The sequence below is a fragment of the Diceros bicornis genome, chromosome 13 (assembly GCF_020826845.1).
Source record: "Diceros bicornis minor isolate mBicDic1 chromosome 13, mDicBic1.mat.cur, whole genome shotgun sequence".
Classification (NCBI taxonomy): domain Eukaryota; kingdom Metazoa; phylum Chordata; class Mammalia; order Perissodactyla; family Rhinocerotidae; genus Diceros; species Diceros bicornis.
In genome coordinates, this window is record NC_080752.1 from 26,464,389 (window position 1) to 26,484,174 (window position 19,786).

At 58.1% G+C, this 19,786-nt stretch overlaps 1 protein-coding gene across 2 annotated transcripts in view; it reads left to right on the forward strand.

Annotated features, from left to right (window-relative positions):
* Positions 1–12,392: 12,392 nt before the first annotated feature.
* The window catches only part of ESPN (espin), a 31,774-nt gene continuing 24,380 nt past the window's right edge, over positions 12,393–19,786 (forward strand). For both annotated transcript variants that reach the window (XM_058552778.1, XM_058552779.1), the window contains exons 1-2: positions 12,393–12,686; positions 15,814–16,007. In XM_058552778.1, the coding sequence (XP_058408761.1) occupies positions 12,393–12,686; positions 15,814–16,007 (488 nt within the window). The remainder of the gene's footprint in view (positions 12,687–15,813; positions 16,008–19,786) is intronic.

A 19,786-nucleotide genomic window follows, 5' to 3' on the forward strand; every position in this document is an offset into this window, starting at 1 on the left:
GACTGGCTGCTGTCTTTTTTTTGTATATGAGGAAGATCAGCCCTGAGCTAACATCTGATGCCAGTCTCCCTCTTTTTGCTGAGGAAGACTGGCCCTGGGCTAACATCTGTGCCCATCTTCCTCCACTTTATATGAGACGCCGCCACACCATGGCTTGATAAGCGGTGTGTCAGTGCGCCCGGGATCCGAACCTGCGAACCCTTGGGCCAGTGAAGCAGAGCAAACGCACTTAACCGCTACACCACTGGGCTGGCCCCATTTTAGGTGTACTTTTGACAAATTTACATAAAATGAGCAAACACATGTAACTAGCTCCCAAATTAAAAAACAGAACATTGCCAGCACCGCTTCACTCCCCTTCCAACCCTCCCCCCACTACCAGAGGGTCCACCTTCCAACCTCTAGCACCGTCCCAGGATACTGGATTTATCACCCCAGTGTTGAGATGGTGCAATCACCCTGCTAAGATGGCTCCTAGCAGCACAGACGAGATGATGGCCCACGCTAAGTGACACCAGCTGTGCTCAGAAGGCTCAGAGAAGGTCTGTGCTACAATGGACATGCTATATAAGGCTGGAAAACCCCCAGATGAGTAGGTTTCTCGGGAGACCTGAAGGATACACCATTTACCAAATTAGAAAGGGAGGCACGGTGAAGGTGTACCAGCATCACTAAGAAGCAGAGTGGTGGCTGACAGTAGGAGATGCCATTACAGGACCAGGATCACTGTCATCCCAGGATGATGAACTCCAAAACTGCAGAGGCCTGGTGGCAGCCCGTAACTGTCAGAAGCCAGGAGATCAGAATTATTGTAAGAAGAGTCAAAGACAGGGTGGGAGCCGGGAGGCCTGACCCATAGAGAGCTGTGGAGGTGGCTAGGAGAGTCCTGAGAGGCAAAATATATGGGCGGCCAATAAGGCACTGCTCAGTCTGCACAATATAAAGAAACAAAGGATGAATCGCCAGAGATTTGCAGCAGTGGCCCCAGTAAAAAGTAATGATCCCTTGCCCGCCCTACATACCTGAGACAAGTTTTGGATCCGGAATCCAGTGACTGAAGGAAGGCTGGGTCCCCAGGACCTTGCAACCAGAAGCAAATGTGTATAGTAATGATTCCTCCTGGCCTCCCTGGAAGGAACCTTATCCTTCCTCGAAGGAACCAAATAACCTATACAGTTATTTGGGTAACTGCACCCTAGGAGAGGTGGAAGGTGCAAACATTTCCAGGACCATTGGACATAGGGTCCGAGTTCACATTGCTCCTTGGGGATCCAAAGTATCCTCACATGTCCCTCTTAGAGTGGAGACATGGTAGAGGTCAGGTAATAAACGCAGTCCTAGTCCTCTCTTGCTCACAATGGATCCACTGAGTGTATGGACACTATGGTCATTTCTCTGGTTCCCAAAAGTATAATTGGAATATAGAGATTTGATATATGGCACAGCGCCCACATTAATTCTGTGGCCTGGGGGGTGAGAGCTATCATAGTGGGGAAGGTCAAGTGTAAACCTCTAAATCAGCAATTTCCTGGAGTTCAGATAATTGCATCTGATCTGCAGGAAAACAATCTTACAACATGTGGATTAAAAAATATAGAGTGGTGTGAACATGTGAGAGTTTTTCACTTTAGTTTGTTCTGCATTCACATTACAGAATCTTCTGGCTTTCCGTACCTGAGCTAAACATGACAAAATTGTGTTAATGAGGTTGGGAAAATGAAGAACTCAGTAGAATATGTTTTTAAACTGGAATTAAAGAAAAAACAAAGGTAGATTAAAAAACAGATGCAAGGAAAATGAATGAAAGCATAGTGGGAAAATATATGTCTCTTAATTTAATACTTTCCCATGTCATGCTTTGTTTAGAAGTGGACTCTATCATGCATGTCTATCGTTGTATATCACTTTTTTAAATAGAGTGTTAATTTTGGAAGGGAAGGATAATTTGCATCTATCAAATTAACAGTATATATGTTAATAAGATGCTAAAGTTATCGTTAGGGTGCTAACAAATTGTTGTTGTTGTTTTTTTGTAAGGAAGATTAGCCCTGAGCTAACATCCATGCTAATCCTCCTCTTTTTTTTTTTGCTGAGGAAGACCGGCTCTGAGCTAACATCTATTGCCAATCCTCCTCCATTTTTTTGCCCCAAAGACCCAGTAGATAGTTGTATATCATACTTGCACATCCTTCTAGTTGCTGTATGTGGGACGCGGCCTCAGCATGGCCGGAGAAGCAGTACGTCGGTGCGTGCCCGGGATCCGAACCCGGGCTGCCAGTAGCAGAGCACGAGCACTTAACCGCTAAGCCACGGGGCCGGCCCAAACAAATTGTTTTTAAAAAAGTGCAAACCTCTAAACTGCCCCCAACCAAGAAAGTGAATCAAAACACTCTAGATTCCCAGAATGACAAAAATTAATGCCACTCTTAAAAGACCTAAAAGATGCATCATAGTTTCATTTAATTGACCAATCTAGTTCTGGTAAAAACCAGATGGATCTTGGAGGACAACCTACTGCCAACTCGATTGAGGAGGAGCCCTAAGTGCAGATGTGGCATCTTTTTACTTATTTACTTTTTTGGTGGTAAAATACACACAAAATTTACCATCTTAACCATTTTTCAGTGTGCAGTTCAGTTGCGTTAAGTACATTCACATTGTTGTGCAACCATCCCCACCATCCACCTCCAGAACTCTTTTCATCTTGCAAAACTGGAACTCTGTCCCTGTTAAGCAATAACTTCCCATTCCCCGTCCCCCAGCCCCTGGCCCCTCCGTTCTCAGATGTGGTGTCTTTGCTAGAGCAGATTAGCCTGGTTTCAGGTGTGTGGCATCAGGCTACTGACTCAGACAAACCCCTGGAGGTGGAACCTGGAAATCTGCATTTCACAAGCTTCCCAGATACGTATGAAGGAAAAAAAATTGCTGTAAATGCTGTAAATGTTTGTGTAAATATAGATATCTTGTACTATATAGCCCATAATGAGTGGATGAAGCGCATGGAAGGCATTTATCTTCTTGTCATTCGAGCAGATCCACAGTCCGTTCTGGGCAGAGGCTGGTGAGGCTTAAGCTTGGATCTGCTCACGAGCGAGGACATAGAGTAGTAGAAGGTTCTAGGAGCAGGGGAGGCCAGTGTTGTCACCAGGAAGCATTTCTGTGGAAGTGTGTCTGGCAAATTGCTTAAAGAGAAACCAAAAGGATGGGACATCAATCTGCAAGCACCACTAGTCTGATGTGACTTATTTTTCATTCTAAATTAATGTTCATTTTCATACTAAGTCTATACTCATAATTTTATATTAGTTTTCTTACAGAGGGCCTCAAAACGTAGTCCACAAAACCTGGGTCTGCCTCTGATTTCTGAGGTCGCGAATGGTTCTTTGTTCTTTAAGAACTTGGTTCTGTGCTCCCTAAGATTTTTTTTTTTTACTTGAGGAAGATTAGCCCTGAGCTAACATCTGTGCCAACATTCCTCTATTTTATATGTGGGTCACTGCCACAGCATGGCCCACGAGTGGTGTAAGTTCGCACCCGGGATCCGAACCCCAGGAACCTGGGCCGCTAAAGTGGAGTATGCCGAACTTAACCACTACGCCACTGGGCTGGCCCCTTCTCTGAGGTTCTAAATATATCAAGGCCCACCCTCCACAACAGAACCAGCAGTGCACACATATTCAGCTTGGACTCTCCCTTCTCCCCCAAGCCAGCCAACTCTCCCTTACAGAGCAGGGTCCTGGGCCCAGCCACCCAGCCTGTGCTCCCTACTGCCCCCCAACGGATCTCAAGTGATAAGACACCACATGCCCACGTGGGGCATGCCCTCTAGTGCCTTTCTCACGCTCCTGAAACCATCCAAAGCTTTATTATAGCTGCTTTAAGCGCCTGGGGCTTTGCCAGGGCCTCTCAAAGCCCAGAGTGAAACTAGTTGCTCACTGGGAACCCTTGGTGGGTGGCTGCCTTCTCCCCCACATCGCGTTCCCAGGCAGCTCTCTGCAGGTCTGCCACCCGGCTGTGCAAGGATACACACGCACACTCAGGCATTCATACATTCTGCACTCCAGAGACATGGCCACACTAGTAAGGGGCCAGGCAAGAAGTAAAACCAAGGGAAATAACACCACTGGCTGGGTTAATTCTTCTTTGGAACACCTATAGCAACCTGGAGTGTTTTTTAAAAGTCAATATGGCCTCATATTGATGTTTTGAGTAGGAGGTGACTGCACATAATGGGGAAGGCCCCCTCTATCCCTCCACTGCCTCCAGAATGGTCATCACAAAGACTGTCCAGAGGGTTCTGCAGAGCCGCAGATTTTTCCAGAGGTTCTCCACAGGCTTGTTCATTCCGATTCAGATAAACCAGGGGGAGACTCATCTGCAGAGTCTGGGCTTCAGGCAGAGCAGAGTAATCTGTAAATGTTTGTTAAAGGAGGCCTCCTTGGCAACCTGCTCTTTATCCTCACTCATGGAAACGAGGTTTAACCTCTCCAAATTAACCGGTGCTGGGGGACAGGTGGGGCCTGGCCCCAGCCTGAGTCTCCCAGACAGCTCACGCTCTGGTTGTCTGTGGGTCATTGGATCATTTCACCCACTGGTTTATGAGGGACACGGGAGCCATTTCTCCAACCAAGTGTGACAACCAGACAGAGTTATATTCAGTCATGGGACCACAGCAGAGACGACATTGCAAGAGGCACTGGGCACAAGGTGAGCCTCATTAAAGATCATGAAATGCCTCTCTGGGTGACGCAGCCTCCCTCCCACACAGAAAAAGCCCACACTGCCCTGTGCTCCCCTTCAGCCATGAGACAGGGCCCTGGGAATACCTGGGGAGCTGCCAGGAGGAAGCGCCTGCAGGTGCCTTATGGAGGAGGCTATTGGAGTCCCTATTTCACAAGCCCAGCTCAGGGTACCAGCTGAGACCTTCTAGGCAGCTTGCACATCCCTGCTGGGAAACTGGCTTCTCACCTAGGGCCCAGAACCTCACCCGCCTGGGCATGCCTTAGCTCCCTGCCAAAGCCGGGCTGGCTGCCTGGCTCAGGTTCCCCAGAACGCCTGACCCTGTGAGTCACTGGCCTGTCTACACTCCCCACTCCCTGACTGCCTGTATTACAGCTTGATTGGGGTCAGGTCAGCAAGAGTCACAGAGCTGGGGACCTAGGTGAGGCTTAGAAGCAAGAAGTGACAGATATGGCTGAAAGGAGGAGAGAGGCCTCCGGTTGGTCAGTTCTTATGGAGTTTAAACCTGTATTGAAAGTTTTTGTTTACAGGGACGCAGAGCCTGCCCAGTGTGTGCCCAACGTGGAGTCCTTGACCCAAGGAGGAGACTTGAACTCATGGGACGGGCGTGGGTTCCCTGTTACCTTCTCCACCTGCTCCTGGCAGCTCAGGAAAGCAGGCTTGCTCTCCCTGCTCTCCACACCCTCCCCCACATTTGTCCTCAGGGACACAGGCTCTGGTGGAGCAGATATTCAAAGTGATAATAGGATGGGGTGGGAGTTGAGGCACAAGCCAGGCTGCCCAGGGTTCAGTACAGCGTGGTCCAGTCACGTCACCGTTCATCAGCTCCTGGTGTTTATTGAGCACCACCTGTGCCGAAGTCCTTGGGGACAGAGAGGGGCACCCGGCCCCAGCCCTGCCCTCCAAGAGTTTATAGTCCAGCTGTTGGGCCTGGAGAGAGGTGGTAAGACAGCACACGTTGCTGGGGGCTTACCTTGTTGTCTTAACACTAACTTCTTCAATAGTGCCCACAGCTTCCCCACATCCTGCCACCCAAATCAGTGCCTAGGTCCTCATGTGTTTATGTGGCACTGTCTGATTTAGTGACCCCCTCCCCCACATCACCTCTATTTTCTTGCCCATAGTGCCCTGGTCCCTCGAACAGGCTATTTCACTGGAGACTGGGGGGAGGGCTCCTAACTCCTGTGAATGCTCAGCAAATCCCCATGAAATGGCGGGAACACGACGGACAGTGGGCTGCAGATGCTCCTACCTTCTCTTGGGCACCCACTACTGGGATCCGCAAGCCCCTCTCTGAGTCTTGGCAGGCTGTCCTGTCTTCCATGGGGAAGAAACAAAAGTCTTAACAAAAAGTTGCTTCCGGTAACCTGTCCTGACGAGGAGGAGAGAGCAGTTTGCAGGAGAAAACGAGGAAAGACGTTTCCTGCTCCTTAACCTGCCATCATGCCTTGAATTTCTGCTGCTCTGGGACATGGGCCCTGTTCACCTCACATTGGCACCCGCTCTATGCTCGGCTCAGGCCCTCCAAAGGGACAGGCCACAGGGCACCCTCACCCCTTGTCTCACCCCTTCCTCCCACCCCAAGACCACCTGGCCCAGTGTGTGGTACATAGATGTTAACTTAATGCTTCGGGAAATAAATCCTTCCCAAGACCACCTAACGAAGCCCTCACGTCCAGCAACACAGAATCCTAGCTGCATCCTGTCCCTATAATTGGAAGCTTTGGGCAGGAGAGCCCAGGAGTGGAGGTGATGACTCCCCAGCCTGTAGAGCCCTCAGGTCATTGCTGCTGTGTGCCCAGAGGTTCCCGAGCTGAGCTGGCGAGGAGGCAGGCCCAAGCAGGGCTGGAAGGGCAGTGACCAGTCAGAGCAGATGGCTGCACCTGGCTCAGGTGAGCTCCTGGCCCAGCCCTTGGTCTGGTGCCAGCGCTGGGGCAGGTGTGTCAGCTGCTCAGGCAGCTGTGGCTGGCCCAGCTCTAGAGCCACTTCCACTAGCTGGGGTGGGGGGCTTCTTCCCCCAGCAGCCAACTGCCCCTTCTCTTCCAGCCAAGACACCCCCAAGTTGGGGGTGAAACTGAAATTCTCCCCTTATTTCCTCCAGCTGAGTCCCCATGACCTTAAGTCTGCCACACAGATCGCAAACATCCGGGTTCCGGCCGGTTGTGGGTGCTGGGCTGGTCCCTGGTGATGGGAACAGCAGCTGCCACCAAGAGCTTTCTCAGTCTGCCCAGCCCTCCAGATCCCTCACAGTCAGCAGGGTTCCTGGACCCGCCAGGGGACTACCAGGGCCGCCAGAGGCCTGGGCTCGGGGGAGGTGCAGGCGGCGAGAGTGCAGGCGCGGGCGGCGAGGAGGGCGAGGGCGGGCCGCAGGAGTCCCCAGCGCGCCTGCCGTCGGGGGTGGCACTGGCTGCCCTCCACCACAGGTGCTCCAGCAAGCGAGCGCTCACGGCGGGCTCCAGGACGCGGCAGGCGGGCAGCATGCGGGCCAGGCGCGCCAGGCAGGCGCGGTAGCCCTCACGGTAGCTGTCGGAGGGCGCTGCGGACGGAGAGGAGCGTGAGGCGCGGAGTGGGGTGCGGGGCGCCAGGGGCGGGGCAGGGCTGGGGCAGGGGCAGGGGCGGGGCGGGGTCACTCACTGGGCGCTGCCGCCGGACAGGAGGACGCAGGCAGCTCCTGTAGAAAGCGCACGGTCATTTCCAGGATATCCGCCTTCTCCAGTTTCGAGTAGCGGGAGCTCTGCGCCCGGCCACGAAGAAGAGTGTCAGACAGAGAAACGGACAAACAAGACAGAGCTCCGGCAGGCTCCCGTGAGCACCGCGCTCTTGCCAGGAGCTGGTGCCTCCGGGCCAGCCCCACCTGGTCTCGGCCTTGTGGTCCGCGTGGAGCCCTCTCGTCGGTTCCTGGGGCAGGGGCACCTCGGCCCACCCTCCTTCCTCGCTCCGCGCCCAGACCCCTCACCTCCGGCCCTGAACGCCCCAGCACTCACCTCCCTGCCGAGCAGCGGCAGGATGAGCCCCTTGAGCTGCCTCAGGCTCTCATTGATGCGCGCGCGGCGGCGCTTCTCCAGCAGCGGCTTCAGGCTCTGCCGGCGGGCGCGGAGGCTGCGGTTACGCGGGTCGCAGTCTAAGCCCCCGCCCCGGCTGCTCCGCCCCCAGTCCCCAGTCCCCGGCTCCTACCTTGCGCAGCTCCGCTCGGTCCCCGGTCCTCCGAGGCAGCCCCATGCTCGGTGCGAAAGCGGTGCCTCTTGGGGGCCCAGCGCGTGGCAGACCTGCGTCCGCTCCGACGCGGAGCGGAGACCGAGGCCGGAAAACTGGTCCAGCGCGCTGTCCCAGCAGGCGCCAGAGGAGTGCGCGCCACCCCCGCAGCCCGGCTTTAAGGACGCGGCGTCGTCCACCCCGCCGGTCCCGCCCCGCGGAGTCGGGCCGCCTTCGGGCTCCACCTCCCGCCTTTGTTCCTCCGCGGGGTGGGGGCAGGAGGGGGACCTGCGGAGCCCCCGGGATCCGGCTCCAGGCCTTCGCGTCCCATGTGCGGCGGCGTCGCATATGCAGGGGTGTGTGGGGGCGCCATCGAAGCCATTACTGCCCTGATAACGCGGGCAGGAGGGGCGCGGGTGGAGCCACGCCTCGCCTCGCTCAGGCTGCAGTCCCTCCTTGTCCAGCGCCGCCCTTCTTCATTCATTCGGGCTCAGGGCCTCCTCTGAGCCCCGCCTTAGGATCCGGCAGGGGACCCAGCGGCGGCGGGACTCCCAGGGTCCGGCCTCAGGGAGCTCCCATGCGGGTTTCTACGAGGGGGAGGGACTCGCCCCACTAGTTGCTCTGCGGACTGAAGGGCCGAGCTGGAAGGGGAAACCGAGTCCCGGAGAGAGGTCTCAACTTGCTCGGGCCCCAGCCGCTGGGAACTGGCCGGGGCAGGACTGGGGCCCCCGTCGCTGGACGCCTGCCCAGGGCTCTGAGGACTTCATAGAATCCTCGGGCGGTTCACCGAGTTAGAGATTATCTTGTTCCCTCCTCCTCGATTTTGAAGGGGGAAACTGAGGCCCAGAGAAAACGACGCAACCCAGGAGCCCTCAGAGCCAATTTTCGTTTCAACTGGCTCCAGCTCCGGGTTCCCTCCCACGGGACAGTCGGAGCTCACGTGACGGGCGGAGCGGTGCGGTCCTGGGTGCAGGCTCTGCGCTGCCCGCCTCGGCCCCAGTGGCCCGCCGGGCCCGCCTCCACGCCGCGTGGCCGTTGCTGCACCAAACTGGCTGGGCGTCCCCCGCCCATCTGCTCGGGGCTGCCCTCCGCCAACCGGCTGGTGGGGCAACGGCCAGCCTGGCGGACCCCGCTGCGGACTGCCGGACCAAACCACGGGCGGATGGCGGGCTGGACCCACCCAGCCAGGCCCGGAGGAGAAACTGTGGGGCGGAGCCCAAAGGCGCTGTCCAGGGTGCTGGACCGGCCCCCTCCCCGCCGCCCAAACTTCTGCGCCCCAGCAGGGCCTGATAAAACCAGCGTGCCCATCAGGAAGGGGCCCGGAGTAGCCTGGGGGAGGGGGAGCTCGGGCCACCCGTGCCTGTCTGGCCATTTATGGAGCACGTAGTGTATGTCAAGCGACTTTCGGCCCTCACCTCCGTTAACCCCCAAAACAGTCCTAATTATGAGAATAAACTATTCAACACACTTGGCCGGGTAGGGCCTGAGGATGCTTGAGCCTCTGTCCCTTTCGCATCGTTGAGCCCAGGGTACCTGTAGGCCAGCCCCTCCAAGGTAGTTAATTATTCTTTAAGGGCTCAGAAAAGGACTTTTTGGATCACTCACTGATGCCCCACATGCCCCCCACCCCATTCCCCGCCACACACACTGGCTTGCTCAGCTCTGCCCACGAGCCCACCCTGCACCAACATCTGCATCCATGCTGAGAGGCCCCAACACTAGCCTCTGGGGAAAGGGACTGAGGAGGAAGGTTCCTCCTAGAACATCCCCCTCCATGCCTGTGGACCATCATTTGAAGACTGGAGGGCAGGGGAGAAAACTTTCTTTTCAGTGCCAGTTACCCCAGATTTTAAAAGTCTCTCCTCCTTTCTCCCTTCACTGTGAAGGACTTTGACCGGGTAACCCACCATTCCCTTCAAGTGAAGGATTCTGGGGGTTTTGCTGGTTACCTGGAGGAAGGAGTCACTTATAACTATGGTAACTTAGGTAAGACAACTGAGCAAACAGGGTGTTGGGGTGCAGGCTTTAGGGAAGCTGGGGTCACCTAGGGTACAACAGGGACACACTCTACCCCTGGTTTCTGCCCTTGGGTGGGAAGAGAGGTCTGAATAGGTGTTTTCCACATAACTGGGGTGGGCGGGCAGCAGAGTGAGCTTTGCTCCTTCCCATTTGTGTCACTTCAGGCAAAGTATGTTAAAAAACACAAACAAACTAACAAAAACCTCCCCCTGTCTCAGTTTCCCCAGCTGTAAAATGGGGATAGTGGTTGTACCTCTCTCATGGCATCACTGTGGGGATTAAATATGTGGGTGAAACTTGGCATAGTGCCTGGTAAGTGGTGGGGCTTCCATTAATGTGTTCTTGCTGGAGTGGGCCCTCCAGGGCTGATGTGGAGGAGGGGGTAGACCAGTGGAGCCCAGAGAGAACAGTGAAGACCTGGATCCCAGCCTGACTCTGAGGAGGTCCTGAAAGGAGTCTGAGAAGATGGTCAACAAAGATGGGTGCTCACACGTGACTTTTCCAGAGACGTCCCTATCAGCAGCACATCACCCTGACCTGACCCAAAAAATGACAAAACCGTATGATAGATGAGGGTGTCCATGGCTAGGGAACCACACTGGGAGTGAAGGTCATGAATTGCAGAAATTTTTAGTCTTGGAGGAGGCACAGGAGAGGGATGCCCAAGACAAGCCATTTTAGCTCTTTGTCCCTGCAGCACTGCTGCAACTCACAGGCCTCAGGGTGCACCTGCCTCTGGGTGGGCTAGAGGAGAGTGGCTCCAGTGGGCAGCGATAGCCAGCCAAAGCAAGGAGGCTGCCAGGATAAGACTCATCCCTCCCCTTGTCCAAAATCTGCTGGGAGGGGTCCCAGATCCCAGCAGCCGTAGGTCCCATGGGGGAGAGAGCGAGGCCAGGCCAGCCGAGTGGCAGTCCCTGGAAACCCACCTGGCCACACAGGCACAGCGGCTCTGGGTTTACCAAGGGGTCTTGGAGTGCAGGAGGCCATCGTGCATGACACCACTAGGTGGCGGTCCCAGGGAATGGTATCTGTGGCAGCACCAGAGTCTCGCACTAGGACTCCCATTGTTCTTGGAAGCAGCTTCATTCTATAGCATTTTCAGGGCCGCCCTGTGCCAGCCAGCTAGGGCTGGGTGAAACAGCCCAGGGCGGGGCCCTCACGGGGCTCTAGTGGGGAAGTGGAGGTGGGGGTAAAGGGTGGGAAAGGAAAGGCACAGGATGTTTCAAGGCTACCGGATGTGCTGATTGTGCTCCCACAGATACGCAGCCCCCACTTTCTGGCAGCTCTTCCTCGTGTCCAGCCGGCTGTGCCTCCCTCCAGAGCCTGTGAAGAGCTTCCGGCCATGCAAGCGGGGTGGTTTGGCACACACGTGCTCTCTTGGCCGGGGGTCTTCCTGCACCCTCCAGGAGGGGTCCTGGCCCTGCTCTCTGGGGGCCTGCTCTGGCATGTCTCCCCACAGCCCCCAGCTCTTCCTCTTCTCTTGATTTGGCAGCCCTAGACCCTCAAGCTCATGGTTGACTCCTCCCACCCCAGAGAGCAGCTCTGGGTGCTCTCTGAGCCCACGGCCTTCAGATCCAGAAACCCGAGCATAGCAGGCACTCCTCTCCTTTCCTCCTCTCCCTGCCTCCCTCTGAGAGGCTCTGAGGGCAGTTCTTGGGGTCTGGAGGGACTCAGGAGGGCTGAGGGCCCAGCACCTCTTGCACCTACTGGGGCATAGGCCCAGAGTCCCTCAGGAACTTGTTAGGCCTGTTCTCACCGCAGGGCCTTTGCCCTTGCGGTCTTCTCTGCCTGGAACGCCCCTTCTTACCACTGAAAACCCAGCACCCCCTCAGATGGACCTTCCCCCGACCGCCCAATAGCCCCTGCAACTCACTCACTATCACCCCGTTTTCCTGTTCTGATGACGCTTGCCAGTCTCTGGAATTGCGATAATTGTTTGCTGGCTTGTGGCCCCAGCGCCTGGAACAGCAGGTAGTGGGCACTGGGTTGACGAAGGAATTTGTCTGGGGGCTAGACTCTCCAGTGCCTGGACGGCTCTCGAATTCGAATCCAGTTTGGCCCCCTCCAGGCTCTCCATTTTCACGTGAGGTAAATTAGGAGAGAAGTCCCTGGGCGCACTTGCCCCTGTCGCCTGAGTCCTGCCAACAGCGAGGCCATGCAGCCTGCCGGGCGGCGGGCGGGCGGGGCGGGGCGGAGGCGGGGCGGGGGGCGGGCCCGAGGCTAAAGCCGGGCGCCCGCGGGGCCCGCGGGTCCAGAGCACCGCGGAGGCGGAGCGGAGCGGACGAGGCGGCGCGGAGCGGAGGCCGGGCCGACAGCCGCTCCGTCTCCCAGACTCCCAGGGCCCCAACGGCCGCGCGGCCGGCTCTCCCGGCGCCCGAGGACAGGCGCATGGCGCCCCGGGGAACGCGCTGAGCGCGGGTCGCGGCGCCGCGGGCGGCACCATGGCCCTGGAACAGGCGCTGCAGGCGGCGCGGCTGGGCGAGCTGGACGTGCTGAAGTCCCTGCACGCCGCCGGCCTGCTGGGGCCCTCGCTGCGCGACCCGCTGGACGCGCTGCCGGTGCACCACGCGGCCCGCGCCGGCAAGCTGCACTGTCTGCGCTTCCTGGTGGAGGAGGCCGCCCTGCCCGCCACGGCCCGCGCGCGCAACGGTGCCACGCCGGCCCACGACGCTGCTGCCACCGGCCACCTCGCCTGCCTGCAGTGGCTGCTCTCGGAGGGCGGCTGCGGAGTGCAGGTGGGTCCGCGCCGCTCGCTGGGCGCCCTGGGGCTTCCTCCCCAGGAGAGTTCTGGCTCAAGGGTGGGTGGAGTTGGGCACTTCTCAGCTGAGCCTGTTTGGGAGCTCGTACCAGAGGGCTTGGGCTGGGGTGGGCTCCCTGGGCTGAGGGTGCCCTGGCAGACGCCCTGGCCTCTGCTGAGAGTAGCACCTGAGTGATGGGGAACCGGGAGGGAACTGGGCCTAACTGGGCTGTAGTTAAGCTGGGGTGGGGGCGGCAAGCACTGATCCAGGGAGGCCTGGAGAGGGGGTGGGGGCGCAAAGGACCTGGGCAGCAGAATCAGAAGCTCATGTCCTCCAGGATCAGGTCTGGAGGGGACATGGGCAAAGTCCTACAGCCCACCCCAGGCTGAGATGCGGGTGTCCCTAAGGCCAGAGTGTGGGGCAGGGGTGGCGGGCCTGGTCAATGCGGGCCTCCCCATGACTTCAGCGGACCCCGGGACATCGGTGCCTTCTGACCTCCCAGCTCCGAGTTGCTTCTCCAGCCCAGCCTGAGTCTTCCTGCCTTGAGATCCCCACCTGGTCTCACTCAGTGGTCCCTGGGCTGGGATAAGCCTGGCCCCTCCTGAGGTAGAGGAGGAGGCAGCTCGGGCCCTGATGTGGAGCTCCCCTGCTCACTCTTGCTGGAAGTAGAGCATCCCACAGGTACTGGGCCTGGGGATTCAGGTGTGCTCCTGCTCTCCTGGAGCTGCCAGTCCATGGGGCAATGGACAGGAAACCCACAAGCTAAAACATAAATTAGGTACCATCAGGCACTGCTGGGCCATGCAGTGGGGAGCATCAGGGAACTAGCTGCTTGGGCGAGGTGGCCAGGGGAGGCCCCTCTGAGGAGTGACCTCTGAGGGGGTCTTGGCTGATGAGACGGAGGTGGCCAGGTGATGATCAGAGAGTTCTGAGCACAAGGAACAAGAAGTGCAAAGCCCTGAGGCATACACATTCTTGTCCTGTTGTAGGAACAGCAAGGAGGTGAGTGTGTTTCGAGTGGGATGAGGGTGGGGGAAGCTACCAGGGCAGGTCCTAGAGGGTCTTTTAGGCTGGGGTTAGGAATTTGGATGACAGTCTGGTTATGGGGGAAAGCCAGTGGAGGGAGAAACCAGAACTGATCTTCCACTTAGCAAGGCCACTAATGTAGAAGGCCATGTACTAACTGGATGTAGGAGAGGAGGCAGGGGTGACTCTGAGCTGGCTGTGCCCTAAGGATGTTTAGACCCCATCCCCTCCACTTTGCCCTCAGGATGGCAAGGCCCCCCTTCCCACCCTTTCTTGGAGATGGCCCAGCCCCTTATCTCCTGGATGGATGTGTTATCAGGAGCTCCTCGCACATGGTGCATACCCACTCTTCTGGGAGGTGGCATGCCTCCCTGATCCTGGTGTCCGGCCCTGGCTGGAAACTTCCCTAGCCACTGCAGAGGAGGTGGAGGAGCAGGTGGCCTTATGACCAGCTTATCAAGCAGGCTTGGGCGCTGGGGGCGGAAGTGTGTGTGTGTGGGGAGGATGACCTCGATCCCTGGCCCTGCTCAGCCCAGAGAGATAAGAAGCTTTAGGGTGCGAGCCATAGCACATGAGGCTCCCAGGGCCTACATAGCTGTTGAAGCCTCAGGCACAGGCCAGAGGCCAGTGGCCTGGGGTCCTCTCCTTACTGCCACCCCCACCCAGAGGCCCAGAGCCAACAGGACCCCCTGGAGCCTCAGACACAGTCCCCGAGGCCCGTGGGAAGCGAGGGCCTTTTTCAAGAGCTGGGGCTCAGGGCATACTTCACCACGGTCCTGTTTGGGTCACTTCTAGCCCGCCCCGTCCCCTGGGCTCAAGGGACAGACTGAACCAGTCTTCTGGTCCTAGCACCTGAGTGATGGGGATGGCGTTCCAGCACACAGAGGAATCTCAGCATTGTCCTTGGCTTCCCATGGGCTGTTTACTCTGTCTCCTTCCTAGCCCGGCAGCCAGTCTATTTGTCCTCGACTCCCATAGCCTGACTGATGACTTACCAGCTGTGCGGGCCCGCTTCCCTCTGCTCTGTTCTTCCTTTCACATTTCTTACAGGAGCCTCTGAGGTTCTCCTGCCATGAAGATTCATCTTCCTCAAGCTGCCTGGGCCACACCTGTCCCAACAGGACGCTCTCTCTGGGGTCAGAGGGACTTACTTCCCTGATCCTAGTAAACTGTGCCCACCTCTCACTGCTGCCCCAGCCACTTCCCTGGCCCCTGCCCATTCCCTGCCCACCTCTCCATCGTCCTCTGTGCTTTGGCACTATGAGCTCCTTCTGTCCTAGAACCAGTGCCCACTCTCCCAACCTCGCCAGCCACTGAGTTCAGACTTCTGGGTTCTCGGTCATTCTCTTCCTTGCCCAGGTCACATAAGCAGCACCCACCAACCCTCTCCCACAACAGACACACACACCTGGATGTGTCTAGGCCACATTCTAGGCCACCATCGGCCCCGCCCCTTCTGGGGTGCCTGGGGTGAGGGTCTTGCCCAAACCCCTCCCAGGAGCTGCCTCTAATCCATACCTGCCATCATTGGCTGACTGCCCAGGCCCTGCCCACCAGTACCCAGAATCTTCCTCCTCCACAGGGCAAGAACACAGCCTGTTCCCTGGGGCGGGAGCAGGGAGTCAGCTGGAGGGGGCAGTTCTGTAGGAGGTTGGGTTGTTGGAGGTGCACCAAGCCAGAGGCCTCTTCCCACATGATATTTGGGGAGGGGAAGAGGGAGGGAACAAGGGCTAGATGCAGGGAGTGCCCCCCACAATCCTGATGCCCGCCTGGTGCAGCCCCAACAGCCCACCCTTCCTGGCCCCATGATTCTCGCTCGCTCCTTAGGCACTTGGGTGACAGGTGCTCCTGCTGGGATGACGACAAGGGTGCTGTGTCCTGAAAGCCTACTGTGCATGGGCATTTCACATTACCTGCAGGCCTCAGAAAGCCCAGCATGGATGGCATGGTGGTGCCGCTTATGGACTGAGGTTCAAAGAGGGCCAATTGGGTGCCCAAGGACTGAACTTCCCCTGTGGCTGGTGGGATAGAGGAAGTGGTCTAAGCCATAGACGGGGTCAGCACAAGGCTTTAGGACTAACGGGCTCTCCTCCCACAGGACAAAGACAATTCTGGTGCCACAGTCCTGCATCTGGCTGCCCGCTTCGGCCACCCAGAGGTGGTGGACTGGCTGCTGCGTCATGGCGGTGGGGATCCCACTGTGGCCACAGACACGGGCGCCCTGCCGGTCCACTATGCCGCCGCCAAAGGAGACTTCCCCTCCCTGAGGCTTCTCATTGGGCACCACCCTGAGTAAGGACACCCCTCATCAAGGGCCTCTGGGTGGGGTGGGCCAGGGCTCTGGGGGATGCCCTGAGACATCAGAGGCAGCACCTACCCAAGCTGAAGTTTCTCCCTTCCTGGCAGCCACTTGCCCCAGAGGCCTGCCAGCCAATGCTCCTCGAGCACGCAGCTGCACTTGGAAGGCTGGGCACACAGGCCAAGATCACACAGGCTTGCTCTCCTCCAGGATGCTCGCTAGCCTGCAGAAGGCGGCTCTCGCTAACTCTGGCCTGTGCTAATTTGCAAGATTGTTCTAAATGGAAGGGAGGGCTGAAGAGACGGGAGTACCTCCTAGACCCCTAGTCAAGAAGGAGGAGGAGGAGCCATGTCAATTATCAAGCAGTGAAGGGAGTGGGCTGTCCACCCAGACTCTCACCCCACCTCCTAGCCCCACAGCCCCCTGGCTGTCAAGAGAGCAGCTTGTTATTTCCGGTGGCCCCTCAGCCACTCCCACTACCAAGGGGAGTGGGGCTCCCAAACCTCCCTGGGCCCTTGGCTTGAGTGGCTTGTCTGAGAAAGCAGCCAAGCAGTGGGCTGGGAGTTCCCCAGGGCGGGTTGGAGGCGTGCGGAAGAATGGGGCTCAATGCAGAGCAGGGGAGTCATGGGGGGTCCCGAGGGAGGGAGGGAGCCAGATCTTAGATTCACTTGTGGGGAGGCGGGGGTTCTGGGGGAAAGTGCCCAGACTCTGTCTGAGGGAGTGGGATACCAGTGGCCCTGGGGACCCAACAGAGGAGGGCTCTGACCTTTGTCCGTTCAAGTGGGACATAGGTAGTGACAGAGGACCCAGCCTCAGGAGGAGAACAGTCACAAGGTGAGAGGCTCTGTCCTCACCACTGGCTCCACTCTTCAGGGTGCCTGCAGGGACACTGGCCACCAGGGAGCAGACAAGAGGCCAACCTGGCCCCACAGCCTCGTGGCAGGGTGGCTGAGGCTGGCAGCCTCTTGGGCACAGGCACGCTGCGGGATGTAGGGCAGACCCCCAGGTGGGGCTGCAGTCATCCGCTTGGCCCGGGACAGGCAGGCTGATCCTAGTTTGTTCTCACTAAGCAAGGGGTTCCCGGGTTTGGTTAGCCGGAGACCAGCAGGTGCGCCTCACAGGCCAGGGGTTCTCTTCACAGCCATCCCTGCAGAGGCCACTTGGCACCACTTTGGCGTGAATTCTCTGCTTCTGGACAAGCTAAGGTCTGAGTCACATCAAAGTCAGTGGGACTTAGAGTCGGAGGCCCCAGAGACTTGCGTGCAGGCTCCCAACTTGGCGCCCATCAATGCCCCCAGGGGCTGGATTCCAGACTCCTGAGTTAGACTCCAGGTTAGGGCTGGGAGCCGCACCTGTGACATGCTGCCACCCCCACTGCGGTGATTCTGCTGCTCCTGTCCCACCCCCTCACTCAACACAGAGGACACTGAAGTCCTAAGAGGGGAAGGATCACCCTCCTGCCCCCGCCATTCTCCTGCATCACATATAATGGGCTCCAGAAAGCCAGGCTGCTGGCAATGCCGACTTGGCCCAAACGGTGTGAACTGAGGGGGCTCTGAGCCCCCTGGAAGTGCTGATGAAGAATTTGGGTGGGAGGGGTGGGAGTGAAGCCCCAGGCTGGCCCTGAGCCCCTCCTCACTGAGTAGCCTGGGGCTGATGATCCTCTATGGGCTGGAATCCCAGCCTTAGGAAGACCCTGCTGTGCCATGGACCACTCTCATGGGCTCTGGGCCTTGGGGACCCTGACCCCTCCCAGGCCACGCCAGGTGCTGCCTGTGATTGGGCCCTGGTGCCAACTCTGTGGCTAGATGTCCTGGGCTGATGAGCTGCCAGCCCCCAAGAGGCCGCCATGAATCTCAGGAAGGTGGACAGAGGACTCGGCTCTGTTCCCACAGCTCCGTGTGACCTGGCTGATAAGGAGGTGCTTGTGTGCAGTTGCCAGGCTGGGCTCAGGCAGGAGGGGGCAGCTGGGAATTGGGCCAGGCCTGCTGGCAGGGGAGTTGGGGGTCGGTGCCCACTTAGCCTTCTGCCTCGGGGGTGGAGACTTCTGCTCCTTAAGACTGGAGACCCCAGGGCTGGAAGCTGGGAGGGGAGAGGCTTGGGCTGCCCAAGACCACAGGGCCCATTTGAGGCCCAAGCAGCCCAGCTCTGGAAGCTGAGCCTCTCTCTTGAGCCTCCCCAGCCTGGCGTGAAGCTCTGTGAATTATTCACAAGGGCTCAGCTCTCCCTGACGGTAGGTGAGGGAGGAAGGGCTCCCAGCCCTACCGGTGGGAAACTCGATCAGGCCCAGGGAGCCTGTGGGCCGCCCAGGGAGGCTGTGGGTGGCCGTGGGCCATGGTAACGACAAGCTCCTCTGCAAGAGGAGCAGGAGGGCTGGATGGCCTCAGGGGAGGGCCCAGCTAATGCAGGACCGCACCTTGGAGTGTTAGAAAAAGGCTTGAGATGGCAGGAACATCCTGTACGCACCCACCCCTCCTCCGGTCTATCCTGGTCCACTGGGCAAATCCTCCCAGAGGCAGAGGAATTGCCACAGTGACCTCAGGGACTGCTGCCCCGTGGAGACCCTTCCTCTGAGCCCCCTGTGGAAAGAGGGTCCCTAAGCTGGAGGCACGGAGGCTGGCAGGAACTGGGCTGGGGCTGTTTCGGGCCCTGGGTCTGAGGGAGATGGAATTAGGAGGGTCGACCCTCCTGGCCAGGAGCACCAGCGGCTGATGGAGGGGAACCAGGTGTCCGGATCCCCAGTCGGGACTGACTGAGAAGGGGTGAGGAGCAGGTAGCCCTCAGAGCTCCTGACCACTGTGCTGGGAGGGTCCTGTGGCTCAGGAACCACCTCATGCCCGCTCCGCCTCCACCACGTGCTCACCTGGAGCCTGCGCAGCCAGAGGGGAGCCCTGGGCTTAGCTGGGTCCCTTGGGCCTGAGCATCGAGGCTGGGGAGAGAAGGAGGGCGCTCTGGCCTTTTCCTTCCCTTGGGGCCCCCGTGCTCTGCCAGTCACAGCGAGCTGGAAGACCAGTCTGCCCAGATTGGTATTAACTCCAGCTCCCCACAGGTGCCTCCTTCGTCCAAGGCACCCCTGCCCCAGGACAGATTGGAAAGTGCCCTGGCCAGGGGTTAGGATAAACCCGGAACAGCTCAAACCTGCTGAGTGCCCACTAGGGGCCTGGCGCCACACGGTAGTCTGAGCCTCACAACCACCCTAGGCTACTGCTCTATAATCAGCCGAATTTACAGATTGACTCATTCAACTAATGTTTCTTGAGCATCTACTCTGTGCCAGGCCATATTCTAAGTGCCGGGGATACACTGGTGAACCAAACCAATGTCCCTGCCTCGTGGAGCTGACAGAGAAAGAAATGATGTCTTGGAGAGGCTAACTGACTGGCTGAGGTCCCACTGGTTCACTGTGTGGCCTTGGTCAAATTGCACCCCTTCTCTGGGTCTGTCTCCCACTCCTGGTCCAGGCCCTAGTCTCTCAGGGCCTTTCAAGTTCACAGGGGACTACCCTTTCTTCTTCCTGAGTGCAAAGCTTCATGGAGCCTGGCTGCTCCCATAGCCCAGTCTGAGGGGTTCAGGCAGCCCCCGCCTGGGGCAGGAAGCCTAAGCTGCTGACCCTTTAGGGAGCCCCAGGGCCTGTGGCTCAGCCCCCCCTAGAAGGCTGGAGGCTCTGCCTGGGGCTGCCCCTTCTCTGCCTGGTACCTGCTTCTGCCACAGGCAATGGGGGCTCATTCATTCTTAACTACCACCCTCCTCAGGTCTACCCTTGGTGTTTGCT